The following is a 26,511-nucleotide window of genomic DNA, read 5'->3' as shown; positions in this document are numbered from 1 at the left end:
TTCCTGAGCAAGGGTTTTACTGGGTGGTTTGCCATTGCCTTCCCAGCAGGAGTTCGGGCAGGAATTTGTAATTTGTTCAGGGTTCCGGCGATGGCTCAACCAATGACGTTACCCCACGTGAAATGATGATGCACCCACCTTGTGTTATTTACGATGTCAATGGAATGACAGGGGCTTGAACTCAGGACCATAAGATCTCAAGCCAGACCACCTGAACCGTTAGACCATATGATTCCTATCATTTTCGGCCCGATCACTCAATGGTGAAGAATCACTTAAAAAAAAAAAAAAAATTCTCAGATCCAGATCTTCACCAAAACCTAATTATTTCGTCCTTGTCACATACCAAACCCCTCCATAAAATTTTGGCCGCATCCGTCCACAACTTTGAAATACGACAGGGGTGAAAACATAGCCTCCATCCACCTTGGATGGCGGAGGGAAAATACGCCATAGACAGCACAAAGATATGGATATGGGGTAATCTATTCGGAATAACATGTTCTCTGCAAGTATAATATATTATTTGAGTCTTTTATGTGTTAAACAGAAAATTCGAAACAAATGTGAAAAACGTTTAGCAGATCCAAGTCACTTGAACATTCATATTTTTTTATTACCCAGGACAATTACAATGCAAAGATGAGATCAATAAGTCCAAATTGATGGCAGTTAGCATGACAATGCTCAAATCAATTGTGTTAATATTACGTTTGAACGAGTATTACATAAAATATCTCACTAAGCTTCCAAAAGAAGCTGAAAATACTTGGAAAAGTACCTGAGAGAGTGAGAGAGAGGGAGAGAGCTGGGGTATGCACGAGGGATTGCAAAGACACCAAAGGAGAGTGAAGACGGTAGAAAAACAGGAGTCTTTAGCTCAGAGTAGTTGGTGGTTTGTATGCAGCATGTGCAGCTGCTGGTTGCATCATTTTCTGGTGGCGTGTTTGTGCCACTGATACAATGCCTCCATTACCAGTAAGCTGGTACTCATTTTGCCAACCATGGAAGGATGACAGGGTGTCACCCAACCTGGTGTTACTTCAACATGGCAGGGGCTCAAACTCAGGACCCGAAGATCTCAAGCCAGCCACCTAAACCGTTAGCGACTGAGCCTGGTGTTCGCTTAACACATGGAATGGTGTTCCTGGAAAGGCAGTGGCAGCAATAACAGTAGATAAGGTTAAATTGAAATTCGATAGGTACTGAGGTATTGGAGATAGAAGGTATAGGAATATTGGGTTTTAGGTAGCTTGAGTATGGATGGGTGACTGTGTGCATGTGTGTGGAGTGTCGTGTCTGTAGGGTCTTGGCAAGGAGTGGTTAGCGGTTGTCGTTTCTCACACAAGAACCACCTTCGCCCAACCCCCTCCCCAGAAAAAAAATTGCTTTTTTAATTAAAATAATTTAAATATATTTCCCCATTTTTATATTGACACCCTTAGGATATGCCTGGGCATGCCAAAGTCTCATCCACATTCCTCCAATGAAATTGCATTGTTTTAACATATAACTGGTCTGGTGCTGATGCAGCACAGGCATGATGGGCCAAATGGCCTCCTGCGTCTAGTTTCCTTAGTTCTTGTGAGTTGTGTAACATGAATTTTGAGGAATTAGCCCAGTTAAATTGGTCCCATTTGAACTCTCCACCTATGATGTACACCATGCGTTCCTGTCCACAGTCTACAAACGTCGTTATAATTCATGCGAAAGTACACCGATATCTACCAACGCTTGTCATGCATGCGATTCGTGTACAACCTCTGGCAAAATCATGAGGCTTCCATAAATCTGAAAAATAAAATAAAACAAGAGACTGAACGATGCACAGACGACACATGCTTTTGGGAGTAATCAATTTAAAGTCTTAGTACACCTACAATACCTACACCTGCACACCTGCAGTACAGTCACAAATGTTTAATTTTTTTTTGTTTACAGAGTCGAGGCTCGTGAAAGAGCTAACATTTATCAAACAAACAAATCAAACAAACAAGTAAACAAACAAGTAAACAAAGTATATAAAAAGGGGAGCGGTCGACAAGATGGGGAGAGAAGGGGAGGAAGCACACAAACACAACATTTGAGAGCAGGGACATCGGGAGATGTGTGGGAGGGAGAGGGCCTGGGGGGGGGGGGGGCAGGATAGGTATAAAACGCAAGGACACCAAGGACTTCCAGGAAAGAAGTCGGCACCTCAAAAAGTGGATTTGGGGTGAAATTAGCCGGGGTAGAAAAGATCAAGGTTTTGGATTGGGGAAGATAAGAGATGGTGGTGAACAGCCGTTTTAAAGACCTGGAGGGAGGAGTGGGATTGAAGAGAGTGAGGGAGTTTGTTCCAGAGGTGGGAGAAAAGAGGAATGAAGGAGTGAAGGTGAGCAGAGAGTCTTGATTTTTTCTTTTTTGTATACTGAATCGAGGCTCGTGAAAGAGCTAACATTTATTTCACAAACAAATGAACCAGACAAACAAAATATACAAAAAGAGGGAGCGGAAGACAAGATGGGGAGAGAAGGGGAAGCACACAACCACAACATTTGAGAGCAGGGAGAAGTGTGGGAGGGAGAGGGCTTGGGGCCAGGAGGTGTGGGAAGGGGGGGGGGGGGGTGGGAGAAGTATAAAACACAAGGGGACCGAAATTAGCGGGGGTAGAAAAGATCAAGGTTTTGGATGGGGGAGGATAAGAGATGGTGGTGAACAGCTGTTTTAAAGACCTGGAGGGTGGAGTGGGATCGAAGAGAGTGAGGGAGTTTGTTCCAGAGGCGGAGAAAAGCGGAATGAAGGAGTGAAGGTGAGCAGAAAGTCTTGATTTTGGCAGTTTAACCATAAGAGGGTTGCAGGCAGATCTTGTGCGACCTGTAGGAATATTTGGGGGACAAAGCCCAGAGAGGGCTGGGGGGGCAAGGCCAGAGAGGAGTCGGTAGAAGACGGAAAGACCACCAACCTGCCTGCGGTGAGTAAGTGAAAGGCCCTCGGAGATAGCGTCATCGCGGGAGATTCCAATGATTCTGAACGCTTTGGTTTCAACAGCGTGAAGACGAGCTAGGTGTGAGGCAGGAGCACCAGACCAATCAAATTTTGGCAGTTTAACCATAAGAGGGTTGCAGGCAGATCTTGTGCAACCTGTAGGAATATTTGCGGGACAGAGCCCAGAGAGAGCTGGGGGAGCAAGGCCGGAGAGGAGTCGGTAGAAGACGGAAAGACCACAAACCTGCCTGCGGTGAGTAAGTGAAAGGCCCTCGGAGATAGCGTCATCGCGGGAGATTCCAATGATTCTGAACGCTTTGGTTTCAACAGCGTGAAGACGAGCTAGGTGTGAGGCAGGAGCACCAGCCCAGAGGGGAGAGCAGTATTCCATTGAGCTGCGGATGAAAGCCTTGTATGTGGTGAGGAGCTCAGGTGTGCCAAGGAAGGACTTCGCACGATGGAGGATGCCCAGTCGGCGACTGGCTTTGGAGGCCAGGTTGGAAAAATGCATGGAATTATGCATCAATTCGGATTTGTCAGCATCAAATTGCAATCCAATGTGCAATCAAATATAAAAAACCACACAATTAATGCCAAATGATCAATGGAAAACTACACTATAATCCGTATAGCTTGCCCAATTGAGATGTACATTCAAAAGTAGTCGGCAACATCACAAATGCCATTTTTTGTTTTGGATACATAATCGAGGCTCGTGAAAGAGCTAACATTTATCACACAAACAAATCAAACAGACAAACAAAGTGTATTAAAAGGGGAGCGGTAGACAAGATGGGGAGAGAAGGGGAAGCACATAAACACAACATTTGTGAGGGACATCGGGAAAGTGTGGGAGGGAGAGGGCTTGGGGGGAGGAGGCATGGGAAGGGGGGGGGGGGTGGGAAAAGTATAAACACATGGACACTGCAAGGACTTCCAGGAAAGAAGTTGGTATTTCAAAAAAGAGGATTTGGGGTGAAATTAGCAGGGGTAGAACAGATCAAGGTTTTGGATGGGGGAAGATAAGAGATGGTGGTGACAGCTGTTTTAAAGACCTGGAGGGAGGAGTGGGATTGAAGGGAGTGGGGGAGTTTGTTCCAGAGGCGGGAGAAAAGAGGAATGAAGGAGTGAAGGTGAGCAGAGAGTCTTGATTTTGGCAGTTTAACCATAAGAGGGTTGCAGGCAGATCTTGTGCGACCTGTAGGAATATTTGGGGGACAGAGCCCAGAGAGAGCTGGGGGAGCAAGGCCGGAGAGGAGTCGGTAGAAGACAGAAAGACCACCAACCTGCCTGCGGTGAGTGAGTGAAAGGCCCTCGGATGTAGCTTCATCACGGGAGATTCCAATGATTCTGAATGATTTTCTTTGCTATTTCAAATGAAGAGTGCCAATAAGACCTGAAATGAATTAACAAACACCTGCAGACCTCGATTTTAAATTCACCAGAATCCAATTTATGTTGGAACTAAAAGCAACATCATCGAGCGGATAGACCGTGCAAATTTCGTACGAATTTTTGATAAACTACAAAATCCAGATCTTGAGGAATTTGTTTTTGGCACAACTATCATCAAAACTGGGATTATAGCAAATTGCTCGCTGCCTTGTAGTCGTCATCCATGGTTGACCTCCGTAGTTGAAGATAGCCACTCACAGGTAATGTATGAAACACCTGGGCATGTGCATTTGTTTATAGTGTAGGAGAAGCTGCCCAGCCAACTACACACAGAGATAAGCAAGCAATGTCAGCTGGTGTCAAGTGTTCAAGAGCAGGACACTTGCTGCTGGTAGTTTAGGAATAAATTGCAATTTATTTCCAGGGTGTCTGCAATCTCACCTCTTCTTTGCAAAGAAAATCTTTGGAGTCCACAAACAAGCAGTACTCTTCGATGTGGCCTCCAGTTGAATATCAATCCGATGGATGGTGCACATATTGATACATTGCCCTGCATGGGAAAGACTAGGGTGAGTTCAACATTTGAAACCAGGCTAGATAGCACAGAAGGAAGTAGGCCAGCCCATGCCTTCTGATTGTCCTGTAGTCCACAGGAGGGGGAAGAGGGTAACAAGTACCAGTGAGTGTCTACGTAAATATGACAAGTGCAAAAAAAATAAAAAAATTACACCCACCCTAAAAAGGGGGCAAATTACTTCCCAGTACACCTATTCCCCTGCCCCCCCCCCCAAGAACATTTAAACCCACATTATTCCTTTTCCAGAAGGAATTGTTCTAATTTTATTCCCACCAAACTCCTTGAGGATACATAAAGGAAACAAAACGAAGAAATCCCATAATTCGTCTATCATGCAGTCCATCACTTTTTGGTCAAAACCGTCTTAAAGTCTTTACCAAGAATGCAGAGTGCACACAAGGATTCATCCAGACAAATCCTCTAAACCCACTTGCTTTAAAATGTCTCACTCACATTCAGCAAGATGTGCAAGGTGTCCTCGAGCCAAAACACGCACCTCACGACTCCCGATTCCTGACAAAGCACAGGAACCTATAGATGGGTACACAGGTGTAGCAGCCCCGAAGTTGGGTACAGGTGTAGTGGGGAAGAAAAAAAAAAAACTCCAGCAGTATCAGCAAAATGTAGTGAGAAACAAAAATCAAATTGGCTCCAATAATTTGAATTGGTGCCGGATTACTGGAGATCTGAGATCAGAAACTAGAAGTCTCCTTGGTGACATTAACTTTGATCCCAGACATTCCCAAAGCATCAATTTCCTTAACAGAATCCCTGCCCTGTTTTAAATTAATCCAAAGTTAAAAGCAGTAATTATTTTTTCAGGATGTTATCAAAACCCACTTGTACTGCTACCCCCTCTGCCCCCAACCTCCCTCAAAGGCCTCAGTCACTTCTGGCAGCAAAGACAGAATAATAAATTGGCCATTTTCAATGTGCAGCCCTAGAATATAAGTAACTATGAAGCATCTCAAAATTCCGGGACAAACAAATCGAAGCTGGTAAACTAGAATGCACTCAAGTAAAGCGCGAACCTCCGCCCGGCTGAACATTTTGTATCCCATTGATGGCTGGATATTCATCTGGAGCTGAACCAAAATCGAATCGGCTTGTTCTCGTCACTTACCCAACTCATCCACCAACTTGTTAACTCGTTCACAGCGTTTTCAAATTCCATGCTATGTATCTGAAGGTTCGGATCGGGACACCGGGATTCATTCCGGTCGCCCGGTCGGCCCGGAGGTGGGGGTGCGGGGCCTGTCACGGAACGTCAAAACAAACTCCTCCCTCCCATCCCATCACCCTCCCATCACCCTGCCCCATCACCCTCCCCCATCACCCTCCCATCACCCTGCCATCACCCTCCCATCACCCTGCCATCACCCTCCCATCACCCTCCCCCATCACCCTCTGCCATCACCCTCCCATCACCCTGCCATCACCCTTTATTGGACCATTTGACTTCTGTAGGGTTGGTTTTCTAAGGCTTATATCAAAATATCAATTTATATCAAATAAATCTTTTAAGGTGAAAGCGCGATGACGTCACCACGTCACGCGGCACGAATGCGCGCCTGTGTCGTTGGAGGTATTGACTTATATAGGGTTGGTTTTCTAAGGCTGTAGGCCGCACCTCATTTTGTCGAATAAAGTGGCATGCGGGTGGTTCCGGTATTTGGGACCGCAGGGACGGAAAGTGCAGCCAGCCCGCTCTGAAGGTTCGGATCGGGACACCGGGATTCATTCCGGTCGCCCGGTCGGCCCGGAGGTGGGGGTGCGGGGCTTGTCACGGAACGTCAAAACAAACGGCCTGCCGGGGCCGCCCAAAAGTCGGGCATGAGGGGCGCGTCCACTAATGGAACGCCTCTCGCTTCCCAGATCGAGGGCCACGTGGTCAGGAGAACCTCGTCCCTTCTGGTTGCCCTGCCGTCCCACCGGGAGCGCTGGCAGGGTGTACTTCAAACTAAGCTTAAGTGTCAAGTGTTAAGTTCCTCCTTGCCCTCGCAAGGGAAAGGCTAGGGTCAAGCTCTTCCAAATACTAGGAATCGGACATCTCAAATTAATTAATTAATTTGTTAAAACATCTCAGTCGCCCGTGACCTCTCTAGCGCGGGCGTCGAACCAGTTCATTCCCGGTGCGGCCGGGCCGAATATCGGCCCGGACGTGGCTGAAGCCATTGATCCCGCCGTAGCCCGCTAACGCGTAGGCTCGCGCGTCCCCGGTCCGCCTGGGCTCCGCGGGTGCCCTACCGTGCCCGGCACTGCTGATCTCTCTTGCTTCCGGGAGTAGGTGCCGGTGCCCGGGGACGGAGTTCGCTGTCTAAACATGGTAGCGCTAGGCCAGTGGGACCGCCGGGACCCACGTGCACTCACAAGTTGTTCTGCGCGTGGGCGGCAGTATCAGACTGGGGCGCCCAAACGCTCCCCGGCTAAAGTTCATCCTGAAAGCGCCCACATTGTGCGGACAAACCAAGTCAAGGGCCACGTGGTCAGGAGAACCTCGTCCCTTCCGGTCACACTGTGCCTATCGGCCGGCCTCGAAGACCGAAATTGTGACGGTGGCACCCGAAAAAGGATTTGGTCTTTGGCCCCATCTCTGGAAAAAAAAAAATTCAGATCCGGATCTTCACCAAAATCTAATCAATTCGTCCTTGTCACACACCCAACCTGTGTAACAAAGTTTCGTCCGAATCTGTCCATAACTTTGATACCCTGTTGACAGACAAAGACAGAAGTGAAAACATAAGCTCCATCCACCTTCGGTGATGGAGGGAATAAATGGAGATACTGAAGCAATTAAAATGCCATCCATCTTGCGCTGATGTGCACATAGGGGAAGGGCAGATAAGCCCCATTTCTACTTATGGACTTTGCCCTTTGACATTTTGACCCAATTATTCGTCTTCTCCATATTGTGCCTTTTAATTAGGGTTCCATGAAAATGTGATAACAGCCCAATTTGATAATAGCCCAAGTGGCTGTTTTTCGGGAAAAATTAGATGGACAGACGGACATGCAAAACGCCATATCCCACATGGACATGCAGTTGCAAAACCCCATGTCCCACTCTGTGGGAGGATAAATCAATACAGCCATATTAGAGGTTTGCCTCTTCACATCAGTACCATGCTGGACCCTGCCCAACACACTGTAATAGATCGGACACTTGGATTTGAGCAGTCGAGTCTGCGTTTGATTCTTGACTGAAAATCTCACTCACAGGCAAGACATCGACAATACATCAAAGAATGAGGCGCTTCGTGGTTGGACATCAACCTTAGGACCTGTGCGCTTTCATTTATGGATGTGAAAGAGCCCATTGTTTTTAATTGAGTCAGAAAGTTGTCAACGCCACCGATACAAATGCCAGTACAGCACTCATAACATCTTCACAAATCTGGGAAGGATCAGAGCAGATGCTGTTCTCAACTGGCAATTACCACCACAATGCTTTTATTCGGCCGAGGCCGAGCAAAGAGGTCATTTAATAAGCTGTGGGTGAGCCCGTTCACTCCTGATAAATAAAACACCCTGTAACCCATGCTTACAGAAAACTAACACCAGACCTTTTGTAATGCTGGTCGCATTTCCATCCAAGCATATAACTTTGCTAAAACATATTCTCCATGGGTAAGCACTCATTTGTTGAAAGTCTCGTGTCAATCGATCAAGCGATTGTGGAGAAAACAAATTTAAAGCAAATACAGGCGTAAAAATGCTCAGAAAAAAAACAAAAATAAACAAGCATTCTGAGTATTGCGCTGCAATACATGTCCCCTACCGGCAGTCTGTCGTCCGGAAAACTGTTGGGGAAATTAGCAAAGTTCAAAGTGCCATAACTGTCAAAAATGATCGAAACGTCGTGAAGTTCGAACTTGATCTGTAACTTATCATGAGGAAACCATGCACCAAGTTTGAAATCATTAGCATTAACAGTTTAGAAAAAAAGTCCGGAAAACTGTTCTTTGTGTGACGGACGGACAGACTGACAGACGGAGGGACGGAGTGCAAACCTATAGTCCCTTCCGGTGTACACCGATAGGGGACTAATAATAAGTCAGCCCTGGTCGCTGCCTTGTTCCACAACATGGTCATGGCTGGTTGTAAACGCCCATTACTATTTATATTAATAGATGCTTCAATGACAGGTATTATTCTTTATTCACAACACAAAACATAATTGACATGATACGCATCATCAACATAGTCAGATCGTTTGGTTGACAAGACGTGATAAAGCATCAGTTTGGCCCAGAAATAACAAATATCTTAAAATCTCCTTTTTAAACAGTAATGAGGTCAACAAAGCAAACTCCACAAAGTTCGCATCTCACCGATTCAAAAGTTCAAGAGCCAATGTTGTGGCATCCACAAATGCAAAGCATTTACAGTGATCCTCCAATGCATATAAACATACAACATGTTATCTTAAACTGCATATTATCGATGAAGTAGTGAAATAAAGCCAATACAACAAAACATTTTGATCACGTTCATTTTGTTGCCAAAATGGTCATTTGAATCTGCTGCAGCTTCAACTCCTCCAACCTCAGCCACACACGATGGCCTTGAGAAGGCACAGATGTAATTAGCGAGATCCATTCTCAACTTTTCTTTGGGGAAAAATGTGGTTGGGGCTAATGTATCAATTCTGCAAGAGTTGGGGAAGAAGACAATAGCTCCTCCAAGCCTCCAATGGTATGCCTGCTTCTCTGTGTATGATACATAGGATGGCATCGTTTGTATGGTAAAAGCAGCCAGAAGTCAAACTGGATGTTTTTCTTTTCTTCGGAGAATTTTCCGAACAGTTAATAATGGTTAATAATTCAAATTCCAACAAGCGATCACTTGTATGCTTAGGTTCATTCAAAGAGCGTCTGCTTTCAATCCGGTAGGTCGGAGGTTCAAACCCAAATCCGATCCCGGCTGAGTCATACCAAAGACCAAAATTGGTACGTGCTCCTTTCTTGCTCAACCCTCAGCATTAAAAAAGGAATAGAGCACAGGCAAACCACCATAGGTTGGCAGTCATTGTGCAGGCTTGATGGGCATACTGGCCTCTTCCTGTATTGAAGTTCCTTGTGAGGGGACTATTATTATTATTATTATTATTATTATTATTATAATAGACTCTCCCCTCTAAAATTCTCTCCCAAGTGATTCCCAAAGCCTCTGGAACCAACCACCCCAACAGAAAAAACAAACAAACCATAAAACCTGAACAGTTATAAATCAATCAATTATCAAATCTTTTGTCCTTATACACTATACATATATAGTATTAATGAAAAAAAAAATGAAAAAATAAAAAAATGAAAAAAAAAAAATGAGAAGAAAAATGCACCAGAAGCACTTTTATTATTATTTTTTAAAATTGCCGCAAATTAAACTGTGATAAAACAAATAAATGCTTTTAACATCATTCCACAGTCAAAGTACAAAAATATTTACAAATTAAAAAAAAAATTCCAAGTGTTTTACTTTTTATAACTTTCATTTTCGGTATCAAAAATTTATTGAAAAACCTACTGATTATAGTACCGGTAATTGGGCAAAGGCAGTTCCTCGTAATCGAACATGAATTGGAGTCAGGCATATTGGCAACAAGCCAATTATGATAGATTATAATCAAGGTTTCCATCACCTATTAGGCCATCCAATGTCAGCTTCAGTAGCACGAAGCCTTCCCTACAACCGAGGGCAAACGGAATCCTTCAAATGTTTGCACGTGACTTACGCCTTGAGGAAAGTAGACGCTGGAAAACGAGAATCGGGATACAGCTTTTAATGAGAGATTTTTGGGAAAGCATTGCCAATTGGAAGGGTGATGATACAATATCCGAGTGATGATAGGCACCCATAAACCTAATACAGCAAGCCGGAACCTTTCAAATAGATTACAAAATGCAGGATCGAAAAATGGTTAAAATTATTTACATTATCTAAACAGCAAAGGAAATGTCACTACGGCACAACGGCACATGCCATAAAAAAAATTATATAATTGCTCCACCATTGATACCACAAACGGCTTCAAGAGTGGCCAACGGATTCCCCGACCAATCCTTTGTCTAATAATTCAGATATCAAGTTTTTCAGGAGAAAAGATCAGAAAAAACCGTGTCGGACGTTCAACCGCATTCAATATTTTGCAACTCATTAGGTAACGACAGAAATGAGCAAACGAGTGAGCAAACGGGGCCTCTGCATCGCATAATGGTTGTCGTCGTCATCGCCGCAAACTTATAACCTGGCCTATGAACATGAAACAGAGGTCTACGAAATGCTTGAACATCGAACAGAGGGCGAGCCCATCTGTGTAAGCACACGGTCCAGCCACTGAAGGGGGCCGTTGAGATGAAGCTCAATCCAGCATGGTGTACTCGTGATGGTCTGGCGCCTGGGAATTGGGAGAGGGCATTGGCACGGAGGCAAAGGAAAACTTACAAATGGTATTTTACATCCATACTTGGAAGCATAAAACAAAGCTGGATGACATCAATTTTCTTGATCAAGCATAATGCCATACTGCCTAATGGATCCTCGAGATGTGTTCTCATTCATAAAAAAACGAAAGTGCACTTTAAAATGCAAGTATCACTCCCGAAACAATAATACGATTTATTTATGGCAAGATAAAAGTGAACGGGCTGATGAAGCAGTTATCTTTCTTAAGAGTATGAAACTTAACGATAATTGTCAAAAAAAAACAAAAACCTAATAATAATAAACTACAGTGACCAAAATCTAAGGCCCTTCCATATCACTCATGATTCACCGCAAGTGTCACCATAAACAACCACTGCCGAGTTATGACATCATAACCTTTGCTCAAATTAGTCACACAAAACTCCAAAAATCAGCCCTCCAACGAGCACACCCACCTGTACTCCGCTCCCCAGCCCTTGACGAAGCTCATTCGAATGGTGCACATGCGAGTCAGCTGGTACACGGCCTCAAATCCTTGGTGAACGGACTGTGCGAGCAGGGCTGCAAACTCTTGGTTGTTGAATATTTTGAGGTTGCAACCTGCCCGGAAAGCACAACAATTGCGCACTAAGCTCACAGTGCATTTCATCATCCTCCTTGCACCTATCAAGGCAAGTGCACCTGTTTGTTAAACAGCAGGAAAAGGAAATGCAAAAGCACGGATCAATTGAAGAGACATTTCGAGCAGCTAGCACAAAACAAGACAGTTATGAATAGTTCCAACATCAGCGTTTTTCGTTTCCACAACTCAAAATGTTTATTTATTTATTTATTTGGACTCTTGCAAGCACACAACGCTGTCAGGGCCACAGCAGGAGCATACCTGGAGGGATCTTGCACACTGTGGCAGGATGCCAGCCATAGCGTTGGTTACAGTTGGGACTCTGTACAAAGATGGCGCTCTCACTGAGGCACTCGGCGAACACCTCACCCCCGATGTAATACAACCTCACACCTCGACCTGAGGAAAATTAGTAACAGATGCCATGAAGGTCGAAGGTCGAAAACATACAAAAAATGTATGTTTCAGGATCGTCCCGTTTTTATACTTTCCAGGGACGCCATTTGTGTCTGGTTGTGCTGCGTCGTGTACGTGCCATGACCCATGACCCATGTCTTTGCCCCAGTGGAGGGGGGAAATGTGGTGTTGGGTGTGGTGTTGTGGCAAGGTGAGATCGGTCTTTGCCCCAGTGGAGGGGGGAAATGTGGTGTTGGGTGTGGTGTTGTGGCAAGGTGAGATCGGTCTTTGCCCCAGTGGAGGGGGGAAATGTGGTGTTGGGTGTGGTGTTGTGGCAAGGTGAGATCGGTCGCTGGCAGGCCAACACAGGTGTTCGATTCACCGCTCGAATCGTGAGCTGGTAGCTCAACAGATTGTGCTACAGTTTTGAGTGACAGCTGTTTCTTCCCCTTAATCATGTGGATGGCATCCTCAATTGTGGCATATAACCACAACATCTATAGCCATCTCTGTCGTTTCATAACAGTGCTCTGTAAAATGTCACGAGCACAAAAGCAAACATCTTGTACGCCCAATGCACACTCAGGCAACAAACCTCGTACAATTTCTGGAAACGCTCGGATCTTTCAGCCATTTCAGATGTAGCATGGAACCATCTCGGTTTGTATTACTACAACCACCAAGGATGCATTGACCCAGCATATTTGTAGAAATTCGAAAATTATTCGCCGTTTGAGTTAAATTGTATCACGCTGTAACCCGTACACAGTACGGATTTGGCGGGGAATTCATGGTGTGACCTCACAGCCAATCGCGAGGGAAAAGAAAATTTACTTTTAATCACAAAATTACCGACTTTATAAAATGAATTCACTTTCGAAAAAGATATCTATTTTGTAGGCCATCAAGGGATAGATTAGCATCAGTCATCTGAGCATTTGGGTTTCCCTTTAACACCAAATATGTGCAAAGGACTAGCATTAGAATACATGTAAAGAAAGAAATTGTTCGCCACAGAACAAATGTTAACAGATTTTACCACCTGACTTGGCACCAGAAAAATTAATAAATAAACCATGCTGCATTACAAAAAAATTAAGAGAACGGCACATGGTAGAGTACCTGCACCAGGATGAATAGTTTACACTTTTTAATCCCACCGATTAGCAGGATGTGGACCTTAGCCAAAATCTAATCAATTCGTCCTTGTCACACACAATCTGTCCACCAGGTTTTATCCATATCCATCCATAACTGTTTGAGATATCGTGCTCACAGACAAACAGATAGACAGACAGATAGATAGATAGATAGATACAGACAGGGGTGAAAACAACCTCTGTCCACTTTCGGTGGTGCAAGTAATAAAAACAAATAAATAAATAAGAAGTAATGGTGTAACAAATCAAAATGCACCATGAAAAATCTTTCCCCACTCTGGAGAAACCACAAACATACCAATGTGTCGCCGCGTCATCTCGACGACTTGATTGCGGTTGACATTGGAAAGCAACCCCAGGCAGAAGCGCTCAGAGTTTGAGGGGTCTGTGAAGCCGTCGACGGTGAGAGATGGCTGTGAGGCGTGGAACGTCTCCCCAACGCGTTGGTTCAGCTCGTAGTAACCAATCGAGCACCAGAAGGCCGGCTCACAGTACATCACAGGCTGCAGGTCACCTGTTCGGCAATAATCATCGATCACATCAGCTACCTTGGCCAAATAAAGCTCCCTTCCCAAGAAACCAGAAGATAGGATTATGTGAACATCTCAAATATTTAAATATACACATATAAAAAAATATTGGCCATGACCGAGCCAGTTGAACACACATACTTAACCAGAACAACACTCCTTAGAGAGCACACCACCACCAAGCTGAACAGTTTGTTTTGTATCCCACTGAGAGGCCAGATCTGGATTCAGACCTGAATAAAAATCTAATCGGCCTGTTCTTGTTGCCTAACCAACTCATCCATCTAGTTTTATCACAAGTCGTCCACAACCTTTTGAAATACCATGCTAAATATCGTTTTTGGCCCTATCACTCAATGGTGAAGAATCACGAGTCAATTCTAAAAATTCTCGTATCTGGATCCGTATTCTGATATTCACCAAAATTGAATCGATTCATCCTTGTCACACACCCAACATGCCCACAAAGTTTTGTCTGAATCCATCAATAACGTTTTGAGATATCCTGCTATATATCAGTTTTAGCCCTATTACTCAATGGTGAGGAATCACTCAAAACTAGAACAGCACTCTTCAATGTCACGATTTCGACCGATATGCCTTCGTCCACATTATTACATCATTATACATATTTGCGCCAAGTTTGATTCAAATCCCTTCAGCTATTTGCCAGTATCGCATTTTTACCTGGCATGACCTCTAACCTTTGAGCTCTTGATGACGAAATCTAATCAGTTCAACTTTACATCATAATATACACTTCTACCAAGTTTGGTCAAAATCCCATCACGATCAAAAGTTAGCTCTGTAACAGAATTTTTTACCCAATGGGACCTCTTACCTTTTGACCCAATAATCTACTCAGTTCATCTATGCATCATTATAATACTTGTATCAAGTTTGACTTGGTTCCCTTCAGCTGTTCTCAAGTTATGGCGGTAACGAAAACCTGCTGCAGACTCTGACCTCTTGACCCCAAAATTAAATAGGTTCATATTGGCATCATAATCCATACTTGTACCAACTTTGGTCAAAATCCCATTACTGGTTCACAAGCTATCGCAGCAACAGGAATTTTACCCAACATGACCTCTGAACTTTGACCTCCACCTGAAAATCGAATCAGTTCATCTTTACCTCATTATACATAACCGCACCAAGTTTGACCTGGATCCCCTTATCCGTCCAAGTTATCGTGGTAACGAAAACCTATCACAGACGGACGGACAACATGCAAACATAATGCCTCTGGCAACATCCATCGGCAGTGGCATAACAATTCTTTGATCGGGATCCAGATTCGAATTTTCACCAAAATTGAATCGTCTTCCTTGGCGCACATCCAACCTGTCCACCAAGTTTCGTCCGAATCAATCCACAACTTTTTGAGATATCATGCTATATAAGTTTATCGGTTTTAGTCCTATCTCAATGGTAAAGAATCACTTAAAAATTCTCGGATACAGATCCGACTGGCAACGGAACCAGATCTTCACCAAAATTTCATCATTTTGTCTTTGTCACATACCCAACCTCCACCAAATTTTGTCTGAAACCTTGCACAACTTTGAGATATCCTGTTCACAGACAAACAAACAGACAGGGGTGAAAACAACCCCCATCCATCTTCGGTGGCGGAGGTAATGAAAGGTTTGAATGACACGCTTTATGATGAGCTCCTCAAACATATATTTTTCAATAACGTCGATTTCCAAACAAAATCATTCGTAATTCCTTGACTATCGGAGGAATTCAAAACAGTATATTAAACAAGTAAACGAAAAAACCTGTTTTAGGGCTACACACTTCTATATATTTTTAAAAGTTTTAAAACCTTCTTTTTTTTTTTAATTGTTTATTTTTTAATTAAATTTTGATCGATGAAAATGTACCAGAAAGAGGGCCGTGGGCCAAATTTCAGCTCTCCAAGATGTATGGAACCTATAAAACAAATGGCTCAAAGATTTGAAATGGGCCAAAAGCAAAGTTCAGATGAAGTTAAATAAAAGTGTGTAAAAAAGAATATGCACTGTACAAGAAAAAAAAAATTATATATATATATATATATATATATATATATATATATATATATATATATATATATATATATATATATATATATATATATATATGAATGAAAAGAAAAAGGCACCACTACGACCACTACGACTACCATTCCCACTTTCTTGTTTGGTTAGCTTGAACCGACTGGCAACTGGCACACGTTCAACTGGAATTTGGGCAAAAATTTAGAATTTGTTCATGGTGCCAGAGATAACTAGGCCTGCACTTGATATTTAATGTCCACCAGTTATTGTGAGCACACAGAACATCCAGCTTAATGTCCATCCAAGGGACAGTGTACTTTGTGATGCAACACCTCATCCACTAAACACCAATCAAGCAGTTTATAGTCCCGTCAAGAACCAAACCTTGACTCGACCACTTAAAGGTAAATTTACGACCTCCACCATTGTGTGTGACAGGGGCATTGTTGTTTCCAAGCAGGGGGTAAAAAAAATCCCAAGAAATCTGATGGCACATCAATAAGCGTGGAAGGCAGACCTTAACAACCCTTCGGGATGAGACCAACCACCCATCAACTCAAATATGTTGGGAAAACGTCACAGCCAAAGGCCATGATAATAACCTCATTAGGGGCCTGTGGTCAGGCTTACCAGGCAGAGTGATTACATGCCCTGTGTCTGGACAGACGTGTCCCTAATTGTACCAGACCAACTTACCAAGCCTGGCTTGGCAGAATCACATCAAAGGCTACAAATTAGACAGGATCAAGGTACTGTTGACCCTTTTATCCTTGTTACCCATTTATCACCCAACACCATGTGGTGAGCATAGATGCAGGCTGTGGCTTTTTAGATACAATTTTAGCATCGATTCAAATGCACATAAATCACATACAGGACAGACATTAGTGTTCAATGAAAAAATAATATAGTACATGGGGTTTGAATCTGGCTACCAAGCATCATGAGCAATCAGTCGCAATGTGAACACAAAACCAGCAAACCAAAAAAATAAAATAAAAAGTGGCACAGGTAAAGGTTAGGAAGGGAGGTAGATTTTGGGGCACAGGGAGGAGATTGCATGAGGACTTGCCTGTATTGCCATTTGTTTGTGCTAGAGGTTCCGGAGAAATGGCATCCGAAGAAGGACCTGATGACAAAAAGAATCCAATAGTTTGGCCAAGCAAAGCAGCAGACTTCAAAATTGTGCCGATATATAAAACTCAGGATAAGCATTTAGCAAATGAGAATGTTAAATAATACAGAGGTGGTGTGGAAACAAGAAATAAATCAAAACAGCTTAAAATTTTACATTAAAAAAGGCAAAGACATTTTAATGGGGGTAAAAAGGGCAATGAAGTGCGTAGAAACCGACGTACTCGAGTCCATGCTCCGAGGCATCTGTATGTCACTACCTTCTCCATCTTCACTCAAATATCCAGGAGGTGGTGTCTCTGTTGGATGGGAAGAAAACTTTAGGTGGAAAGGTAGTGGCGGCAGGGAATTTTAACAGAAGCCAACTATAACAAAGCAACATTGGCATGGTAAAAGAGGATGTTTATGGTTCTGTTTCCAAGAATTGGGCATCTGTTGCCTCATTGCACAAGAGTTTGCCGATTTATCTTGGTTAGTGGCATGTGGTTAGAGCATCCTGAAGGAAAGGACGTATGGGGAGGAAGGAGGAATGGAAGGGCGAGTCCAAAATAGCTACGACTTGCATTTCATGCAAACCAGGAAGCACAAAAATAATGCTCTCGCAACGTGCCTTCGAGCACGGGGAAGCGCAGGAGGTCAAATGCCCGAAAAAAAAATCATTCATTCCTACAGGAGTCCACTATGGGAAAACAAAACATGGCCGCAAGTATAAAATCCAATGTGTTGTGTGGGCTCAGAGGCCAAAGGACAAATGTCTGAAGTTGATCGGCGCAGTTAGGGCGCTACATTAGAATGGTAAGAGTACGCGGCGCACCAAGGCAACCAGTGAATGCACACCGCTATTATTGCTACACAACCGAGCTGTCATCGTAGGATTTAACAATTGCACGAGGAACAGTCCAGAAAAAAAATGTCCCGAGTGGTGTAGATGAGCACAACAGAAAAATACCTGGTATGTATGCACTCGGTATGCCTGTGGGGAAGTTTGTGTTCTCTGGCACAGACATGTAGTCATCCAGTGGAGGCAGTTCAGGAATGTCCATATGTCGAGGGACAAGCACGGGTGGGAGCACTGCGGTAAACACGATGGACAACGGTAAGGGTACAAGGTCCATCGTCATGCCCGGACAAGTCTTCAATCGGACGCACTTCGCTTTCTCCACAGAATCGTTTCGATTGGATACTGGATTACCTGTGGTTTACACCACATGGAGTTTGCAATTTGGTTTGAATATCAATGACAACCAATACCTTTTGTGACAACTCACTCCTTCAACAGAACCAAAAAACAAAATAAATAAATAAACAAAAGACAACCATATTCGTTTTTCTTGTAATTACGCAGTACGTCCAAAAACCATTATGTCATAACCATCGTATGCAAAGTTTTGTAAATTGTCCCCAGATCACGGCTAGCCCGTTATTTTATGCCTTCTATCATTTTGTATGCATTCATTTCATTATCATTTCTGGAGATTTAAACAAATAGATTACAAGACTGTTACTCATTGATGTGATGCCTCGCAGTCATTCGTTTGAGCGTTCAATGTGCTGTCGATGGTCTTATAGGAAGGTGCAGATTATGCAAGAACTCGTGTACTTATAAACTCCGGTAAATCAATATATACTCTGCAGCAGCTTTTGATATCTTCACCATAATTAAGGGCCAACAGGATGGCCAAGAGGTACGCACACTCACCTGTAAGCTGTCCAGTCCATGTTTGAATCCCCAATGGGGATCCCAGCTATGAACTGTTCACAGGCAAGGTGATTCAACAATGTGTGTGCCGTCCTTCGATTTGACGTTAAACTTGCGTCTCATCTGTCAGCATTCATCGATGGCTGTTAAATATCCCATGGTTTCCTTTGAGAAGAGTAAGCAAGCTATCGCCAGCACCATGAACAAATTACAACACCAGCAGTATATCGCTGGAAACTCGACAGTGTATGTCCCAATATGTTACAATTTTTTTTTGCAAGTGCACAATGTGTTCCAGCAGAAAGTATCACTGTGGCAATAGCACCACTTACAATTGCCCAACGAAGGTGGACCGAGACGGACACTCCTGCCCGGGCCTTCTGTACGTGAATGCTTATGCTAGTTTGTATAATCATACTATATTTTAAGTGTGTTTGTTTGATTTGCATGCACTCCTGAAGCACTGGACAGAAGGAGTTGAAAACGCATGGTTGTACTCACCAGGTGCACAAGAAAGTTTTAGCAGATTGAAAAAAAACATAGAACCAAATATTTAAGGTGAGGTTGGAGGAGGGGAGAAGACCCCAATTCTCGAGACATAGCCAGCCACCACGTGGTCAAAGCTGGTACTACAAGTCATAACAAGAGTTTTTCAGAATGTGAAGCCTGTCCACGTCCACTATGTACTTGAACTAAGCATGACAAACAACACCTAAATTATTTTTTGAGGAATAATTTACTAATCAGTGTTAGAACTTCATATTCTCATCATAAAGGTTTATTGAAAATTTGTTGACAAAAGTTAAAATTGTAAACTATAAAGCATCTCAAAAGGCAATGGATAAAACAAAGAAACAGAAGTGATTACAAAACCCGGCCATCTTGCACTGCGGACGAGCTAATAAAGGTTATTTGTAATTCTTGTAACTTTCCCTTTGACATTTTGAAAATATATATCAATTAGTTTTTTCCATGTTCTCATAATAAATGTGTTGAAAATTTGACGAAAAAAGTTCAAGTGGTAAAAAGGTTATGGCCTAGACCGAGAGACAGACAGACAAGCGATTGCAAAACGCTGTCTCCCACTTTGCGCGTGGACGGGCTAATAGAATACACCATATAGACATCATAAAAGTGGGGAAAAATCAACCTGTCAGGCAGGCGAATTACTTCCCAATAAACAGAATGGATTAAAAACTAAAAATTACGAATGCATGGAAGGCAATATAACATAGCCATAAATTGTAATATCATATTAAAGTACACCACTATTAATTTTTTTCTGCCATTTCCTATTTTATATATATATATATATATATATATATATATATATATATATATATATTGTTGCGGATATGGGATTTGGCCTCCATCCATATCCGCTTGTAAATATTCCCCTATTTCCCCAATACTCCCCAACTATCCCCAATCCCCCATTCCCTAGTCCCATTGTCTGTAAACAACACTCTGTAGAACCGACCTTCCCCTTTTTCCCCCATTAAATGTCGTGCCCAGGTTCACCGCATCTCACGTAGACAACTATAGGACATCTTGCTAGTTATTCTTAGTCTATGTCAGTTAAGGACTCGTTTCCATTAATTCTGACTCTTCGTTGCACCAGAATGTGATTGTATGGCACCAGTAGTGAGTTTAGGACCTCCCAATACCTCCCCACAACCTCATCTCCGCATCCTCCCATCATCTCATGGAACAACAACAACAACTACAACAACAGCGGGGGGGGGGGGGGCGGCGTCGGCGCGGGGAGTGTGCGTCCTCACTCCGGCTTGGTTAGCCGCCATTGCCCATGTGCTCCGGCGGGGTTACCACACAGGGGCTGACGGTCAGCTCCTCGTCAAGGGCGGAGCCCGGTAACCCCCCGCACCCAATAAGAAGCGGCGGGCCGATTCCATCTGGGGCGGAGCTAACGAGCCGAGGGCGTGTCACTCCCCGCTGGATATACGCAGCCACTTACCGGAGGTGACGTGAGATGCGCCCCCAGCTTGGAGAAAGAACGTCACCTTCTAGCGCTGAGAGAGACCTCCCGCATCTCTGGACCGGACCGGGTCGATTCTGCCCCTGAGCCAAGGTGCACCTTGAGCCATCGATTCTGCCCTTCCTTGCCATCAATCCCTGTGTGAGTCAGTCTTGTCCCATTTATCTGTGGTCTGTCAGGGCTAATATAAGACCGTGTTTAAGTGCCCACCTTCCTATGCTGTACCTCTTGTCAGTGTAATCTAAACGTTCTGCAAATCCATATTATAACCTCCTCCGGAGGTCTTGAGAACTGTACCCCTGGTGTCGTGTCATTTAACCCAGCCGTTGTGTCCTTTCCTTCATTGATCTAGCGTAGCGCGATTTGGCCAACGTTCGAGTGGAATCGGGTAAACTGTGCAGACGCGGTCATACCAAACCGCTCGGTAAACTAACATCCAAAACCGCGTCTGTAACAATATATATATACATACACAAAATCTAAAATAATGTAAGAGCAAGTAATGACAAGAAAATGTTGTACGCATTAAACAAAATTAGTAACAAATCGCTGAAAGCTCCATTTATTCAGGCCCAATCGGTAAAGTTCACTGAAGTCAGAGTGGAAGGTTGTCAATTTCTAAAAGTAAACTTTTCACACTGACATTTATTTATAAGGTAATGACCAAAATTTAACAAATTGCGGCAGTGGAAGGTTATTGTTGTGAAAATAGGTTAAGCTTCACCATGTAATACGACTCGGGCAAAAACCAAATCAAAACTTCACATAGGCCCTAGCTCTCCCCAGCTGAGCACTTGGTTCGTTTCAGGGATCCAAGGATCAAACACCATAAAGCGTTGATTCCTCAGTCGTCGTCTTCTAATGCCCTTGTAATTAATATTCAAATATAATGATGTTCACCACCGTCCTTGTCCTCCATCCTGATATCACGTTTAAAATACAACATCAGCCACATGGGCATGCTTTGCTATGCTGCCGTACTGCAGAAGACAAATTCAGGTCCGATAAATGTACCCAAGATAACATGGCAATAAGATAGTTTTTTTTCAATGGATTTACACCCAGAGCTGATAAGAGCACATTAACTACCATTGGAAGCGTGGTGCTGCTCACGTTCCGAGTGTTCGCCCAACATTACCGCCACCGGTTACCACCAGATTGGGTGCAGCTGGTTCGACCATCCAATCTGAGTACAGGAGGTCGGTGATTCAATTCTGACTCCGGCTGAGTCATGGTCCACACTGCTTCTTCACTTGAACCTTAACATTTAAAGGATAGAGCACGGAAACTCCATGGTTTGCTATCCATGGGAGAGGGGGGGGGGGGGGGGGCTAGTCTGCCTAATTGCATCACCGATTAGTAAGCAAAGAGAACCAATGCCCTTTTTACTCCGATGAAGGGCAAACACTCGAAATGGCAGCCACACCTGACTTCACATAGTGTTTGACCTACTCTTATCAGCTTTCAGCTCATTGTTTAACTTGTCTGATGATGCTCGTATTAGTATTCCATTAAAGTCCCACACCCATCTTATCCGAACCCTCAAGACAATTATTGTTTCCGATGTACTGACCTGGCGTCTCGACACGCTGGTAGTGATAAGGATTCACACAAACTTCCATTTTCTTGAGATGGAAGGCATATTGGCAAGCTTCGATGGCACGCAGTTCATGGTGGCTGTGCAGGTCGGGCCAGCGCCACAGCCGACAGTATATGACATGTGGAAGACCTTTTCGGTGAGACACTTGAAGACGTCCATCCAGTGACCTGCAAAAATGGAGGTCAGTATCAAATCCAAAGCAAAGGATGCTGGGATGTGGGCACTAGTGTCACACATTTTGTGACCACGAATCATCAAATTGCTTTGTCAGGTTGTGAGGTATACCAAAGTAGAAGATAATTGTTGGGAAGCGTTGATAATGAAATAAAATAAAACATCCCACCAGCTGAAAGATCTAATTGGTAATAATGGACATAACGTTCCGAGTGACGACGACCACAAAACCAAAATTGCACCCGAAGCGACACACCTAGACCAAATTAACTAACGCACGACATAAAAATGCCCGTTAAGCAACCTAGTTTGTAAAAGTAGAGTTTAAAAGGCTTAAGATGTGACATGAAGAATTTCACAACCCACAAAGAAAATAAATAAAACCGTCCAAACTCAGCTGCAGTTAAAATAAAAAAATTAAAAGACCACAGAAACCACCCTATTCAGGCAGGTAGCATGCACGACCAAGATATCCATCTGAGGGCTTCAACTGACAACTTCATAAATCGGTAGAGAAATCTGCAAACAACTGATAACGCATGGTGGGTGCAGTGTGCATACATCAAATCTGTTGTTTAAGGAATCGGGTCAAGATAAATTGCAGGTTTTGTGACACAGGTCTAATGGCCTTTTAACAAGTCCCATTTTCCGGAACAAAACGAACTGCGGAGGATGTTAAATTGGTGTAGACCATGTTACAAACACGGAAGGTAAAAGGTAGTGTGCAATGGCCTGCGAGTGACCTCGTCCAGGTACGATTCCCATTGAGACAAGATCCGACGATGAACCGTCGGTCCGGGGTGATCTGAGGGTGGAGAGTGTCCATCATGGAGCGCACCATCCTTCAGAAAGGAGCACGTCCGGAATCACCAGGCCGGTGGACTTCAAACATACTGCAGTAGCTTGTGAAGAGCAAGCCATCGCATGACTGACAGTTTGTTTCCGCTTGCGGCCATGCCGATTCAACAGCATCTGCATCGCTGAAGCAGTGACTGCACAAATAACACACTGGGTGGTCTGTAGTCACCATACCCGGCAGTAGTGCAGGCATGAATATATAATTAATCGGACCAAAGTACCAGCACGCAATGGCCTACTCATGATATTGATATCAATGCAAATGAATGGAGAAACAAACAATAAAATAGTCAGATCTTCACCAGAATCGATTCTTCCTCGTCACACAACCTGTCCACAAAGTTTCGTCCCTATCCATCCACAACTTTTTGAGATATCCTGCTATATGTTGGTTTTTGCCCCATCTCCAAATGTTGAAGAATCACTTTAAAAATATACTAGCCAGATCTTCACCAAAATCTAATCATTTCGTCCGTGTCACATGTATTACCTCTGCTAAATTTCGTCCGAATCCGTCCACAACTTTGAGATATCTTGTTCACAGACAGACAGACAAATAAGAAATGTCATGCATAGCACGATACTTGCAAAATCCCTAAAATAAGTTGTTGGCCTATGATGACCTCAAAAATAATTGGTTGTTGAATTTAGTGACCTGATATGCAAATCCTCTTAAAAGTTTAGGTCAATCAGATGAAAATTGAGGATTTTAGAAATGTGGCCTATGTTGACCTTTTGGCCTATGTTGACCTCAAAAGTATTTGGTGGTTGAATTCAGTGACCTGCTATGCAAATCCTATTAAAAGTTGCAGTCAATGAGATGAAAATTGAGGATTTTAGAAATGTGGCCTATGTTGACCTTTTGGCCTATGTTGACCTCAAAAGTATTTGGTGGTTGAATTCAGTGACCTGATATGCAAATCCTCTTAAAAGTTTAGGTCAATCCGATGAAAATTGAGGATTTTAGAAATGTGGCCTATGTTGACCTTTTGGCCTATGTTAAGCTCAAAAGTATTTGGTGGTTGAATTCAGTGACTTGATATGCAAATCCTCTTAAAAGTTTAGGTCAATCAGATGAAAATTGAGGATTTTAGAAATGTGGCCTATGTTGACCTCAAAAATACTTCGTGGTTGAATTTGACTACAAAATGACCACAGGTGTCCACAGGTCATGCATGGTGTGAGACATGCAAATACTCTTAAAATTTCAAGTCAGTCGGATGAAAATTGAGGATTTTAGAAATTTGACAAAGTTGGTGACCTTTGGCATATGTTGACCTACTGACCCCAAAAACAATAGGCTGCTTGCTTGTGACCAACTCTACCATTTGGTGAAGTTTCGTGAAGTTGGTTGAAAATTGTGACCTGTAGAATAACGACAGAATAACGCACAAGACCAACCAATATACATGAAAAATCTTAGATTTTCGCAAGTAACAAACAAATTTGGTGGCGGAGGTAACTCGGCATTTACCATGCCCATGGTATTTGAAGTGTTTTGAAGATGTGTGAACCGAGTACTTCAAAATACTAACATTTTCTTACCGACTGGAAGCATTACCGACATTGTGCGTGGCAATAAGTGGTACAATGGTATCATTTTTATTTAATACATTTTCCATTTGAGGGCTCATTTTTAATAATACCAAACTGTTACGAGCTACACTTTTTTTTTAACCATAGTTAATGCATTATTTTTTCCCCACCAAACCCAACACCATAGGTGAAAAACATTACGTAAAAATGCACAACACCTCCACAATTTCCATCACTCCTCTGCACACAACTTCCGTTTCCTCCGAACACAAGAAAGGAGAATTCAGAATAACCTCGTCGTACGAGGGAATAATAGTTATCATGTCGTCCAGTGAGACCCGTCGGAAGCAGGCAGATTATCTAACCCTGAAGGTCGTTAATGAGCCGACTGGGTTTTTTAACTGACAATTCAATTGTTGTGCGGTAGTTCTCCTGAAGCTTGGCGTTTGAATCTTTAATATTTCTGCCTTCAGGTAGTTTGGATCCCACAATCTCTGGAATGTTAGTTATATCTGGTGACAGACGACACGCTCAATACGGCCGAAGACAATATGAACCCATTGACCGATGGACCACCAATACCACTGTATCCAAAAGTAACAGTTCTGGGGTAACAAGTGCACGCTTGATAAATTATACTGAAGCTTTCCAAGGTCCTGTGGCTCTCCAAGTTACAAAATTTACCCCATTCCAATAAAAACAAAAATAGGCCTGGAAAGGGCAGTTCAGGAAAATGCCAGTATTTCATGTGAATAAGCTAAAAAAAATTACTTAATTATCTGACCAATCACAGGATTTGTTGACATCAATAATGACTTGATAAGAATAAATGGCCCATGCGGCATCTTGGCCAAGCTCTTACGAAGCTGGCATGGCGAGACGGGCATCACTTGCCGAGACCAGTCGGATGCATTAACCCTCAAGTCACGTTCCAGCTCTCGATGCACATGTGCAGAAAGTACTCTCCGATGAATCGGATGGAAGGAAATGAGTTGCCTTTATGAAAAAGCACAACTCACCGGAATGTCACTCCTCAATCGGCAGCCAATCTCCGCAGGCTCACTAAAAGACTTGCGTAAACAAACAAATGGCAGAAAAGCTAACCAGACTCGAGTCATTTTCTTAAAACGTCCTTTGGAGAACCTAAAGCAAATATTTGTTTTGCAAACTACAATCTCAAACCCATTCATGTCATAATGATACACACAAGGAAAAGGAGGCCATTTGGTCCATCATGTCTGTGCTTTAACACCACATCAATCAAACCATCAGTTTATTTATGCAAGTTCCCTGGGGACGGGTGGGAGAAGAGCAGGGAGGTAGGTACTGTATATACCAACATCAGAAGGGTGTTTATTTTTATTTTTTTTCTTAAGGGTGAAGTGATTAAAAT

General features: G+C 43.3%; 1 protein-coding gene and 1 long non-coding RNA gene across 6 annotated transcripts in view; both read right to left on the bottom strand.

Moving 5' to 3' along the window:
- Positions 1–604: 604 nt before the first annotated feature.
- Positions 605–6,193, bottom strand: LOC144890897 (uncharacterized). Of its 2 annotated transcripts, none has more exons than XR_013622568.1 (4): positions 6,063–6,193; positions 5,393–5,470; positions 4,804–4,912; positions 605–1,147 (listed from the first exon to the last, which is right to left on the bottom strand). It is a non-coding gene; the product is annotated as an uncharacterized LOC144890897 (long non-coding RNA). The 2 variants fall into 2 exon arrangements; XR_013622569.1 differs by having other exon boundaries at positions 5,393–5,452; positions 6,063–6,186.
- A 4,082-nt stretch (positions 6,194–10,275) lies between these two features.
- The window catches only part of SMAD2 (SMAD family member 2), a 34,058-nt gene continuing 17,822 nt past the window's right edge, over positions 10,276–26,511 (bottom strand). For 3 of the 4 annotated variants that reach the window (XM_068107936.2, XM_068107938.2, XM_068107939.2), the window contains exons 2-9: positions 22,524–22,717; positions 18,205–18,327; positions 17,480–17,554; positions 17,194–17,250; positions 13,842–14,057; positions 12,249–12,386; positions 11,821–11,965; positions 10,276–11,336 (exon numbers count right to left, since the gene is read on the bottom strand). In XM_068107936.2, the coding sequence (XP_067964037.1) occupies positions 11,213–11,336; positions 11,821–11,965; positions 12,249–12,386; positions 13,842–14,057; positions 17,194–17,250; positions 17,480–17,554; positions 18,205–18,327; positions 22,524–22,717 (1,072 nt within the window). In that variant the 3' untranslated portion in view covers positions 10,276–11,212. Of the gene's footprint in view, positions 11,337–11,820; positions 11,966–12,248; positions 12,387–13,841; positions 14,058–17,193; positions 17,251–17,479; positions 17,555–18,204; positions 18,328–22,523; positions 22,718–23,467; positions 23,670–26,511 lie in introns of those variants that run through there. The other variant, XM_078773432.1, reaches the window with a different exon arrangement.

This window comes from Myxine glutinosa, chromosome 2 (assembly GCF_964187855.1).
Source record: "Myxine glutinosa chromosome 2, kmMyxGlut1.1, whole genome shotgun sequence".
Taxonomy (NCBI): Eukaryota; Metazoa; Chordata; class Myxini; order Myxiniformes; family Myxinidae; genus Myxine; species Myxine glutinosa.
This window is presented reverse-complemented; position numbering and strand designations above follow the sequence as displayed.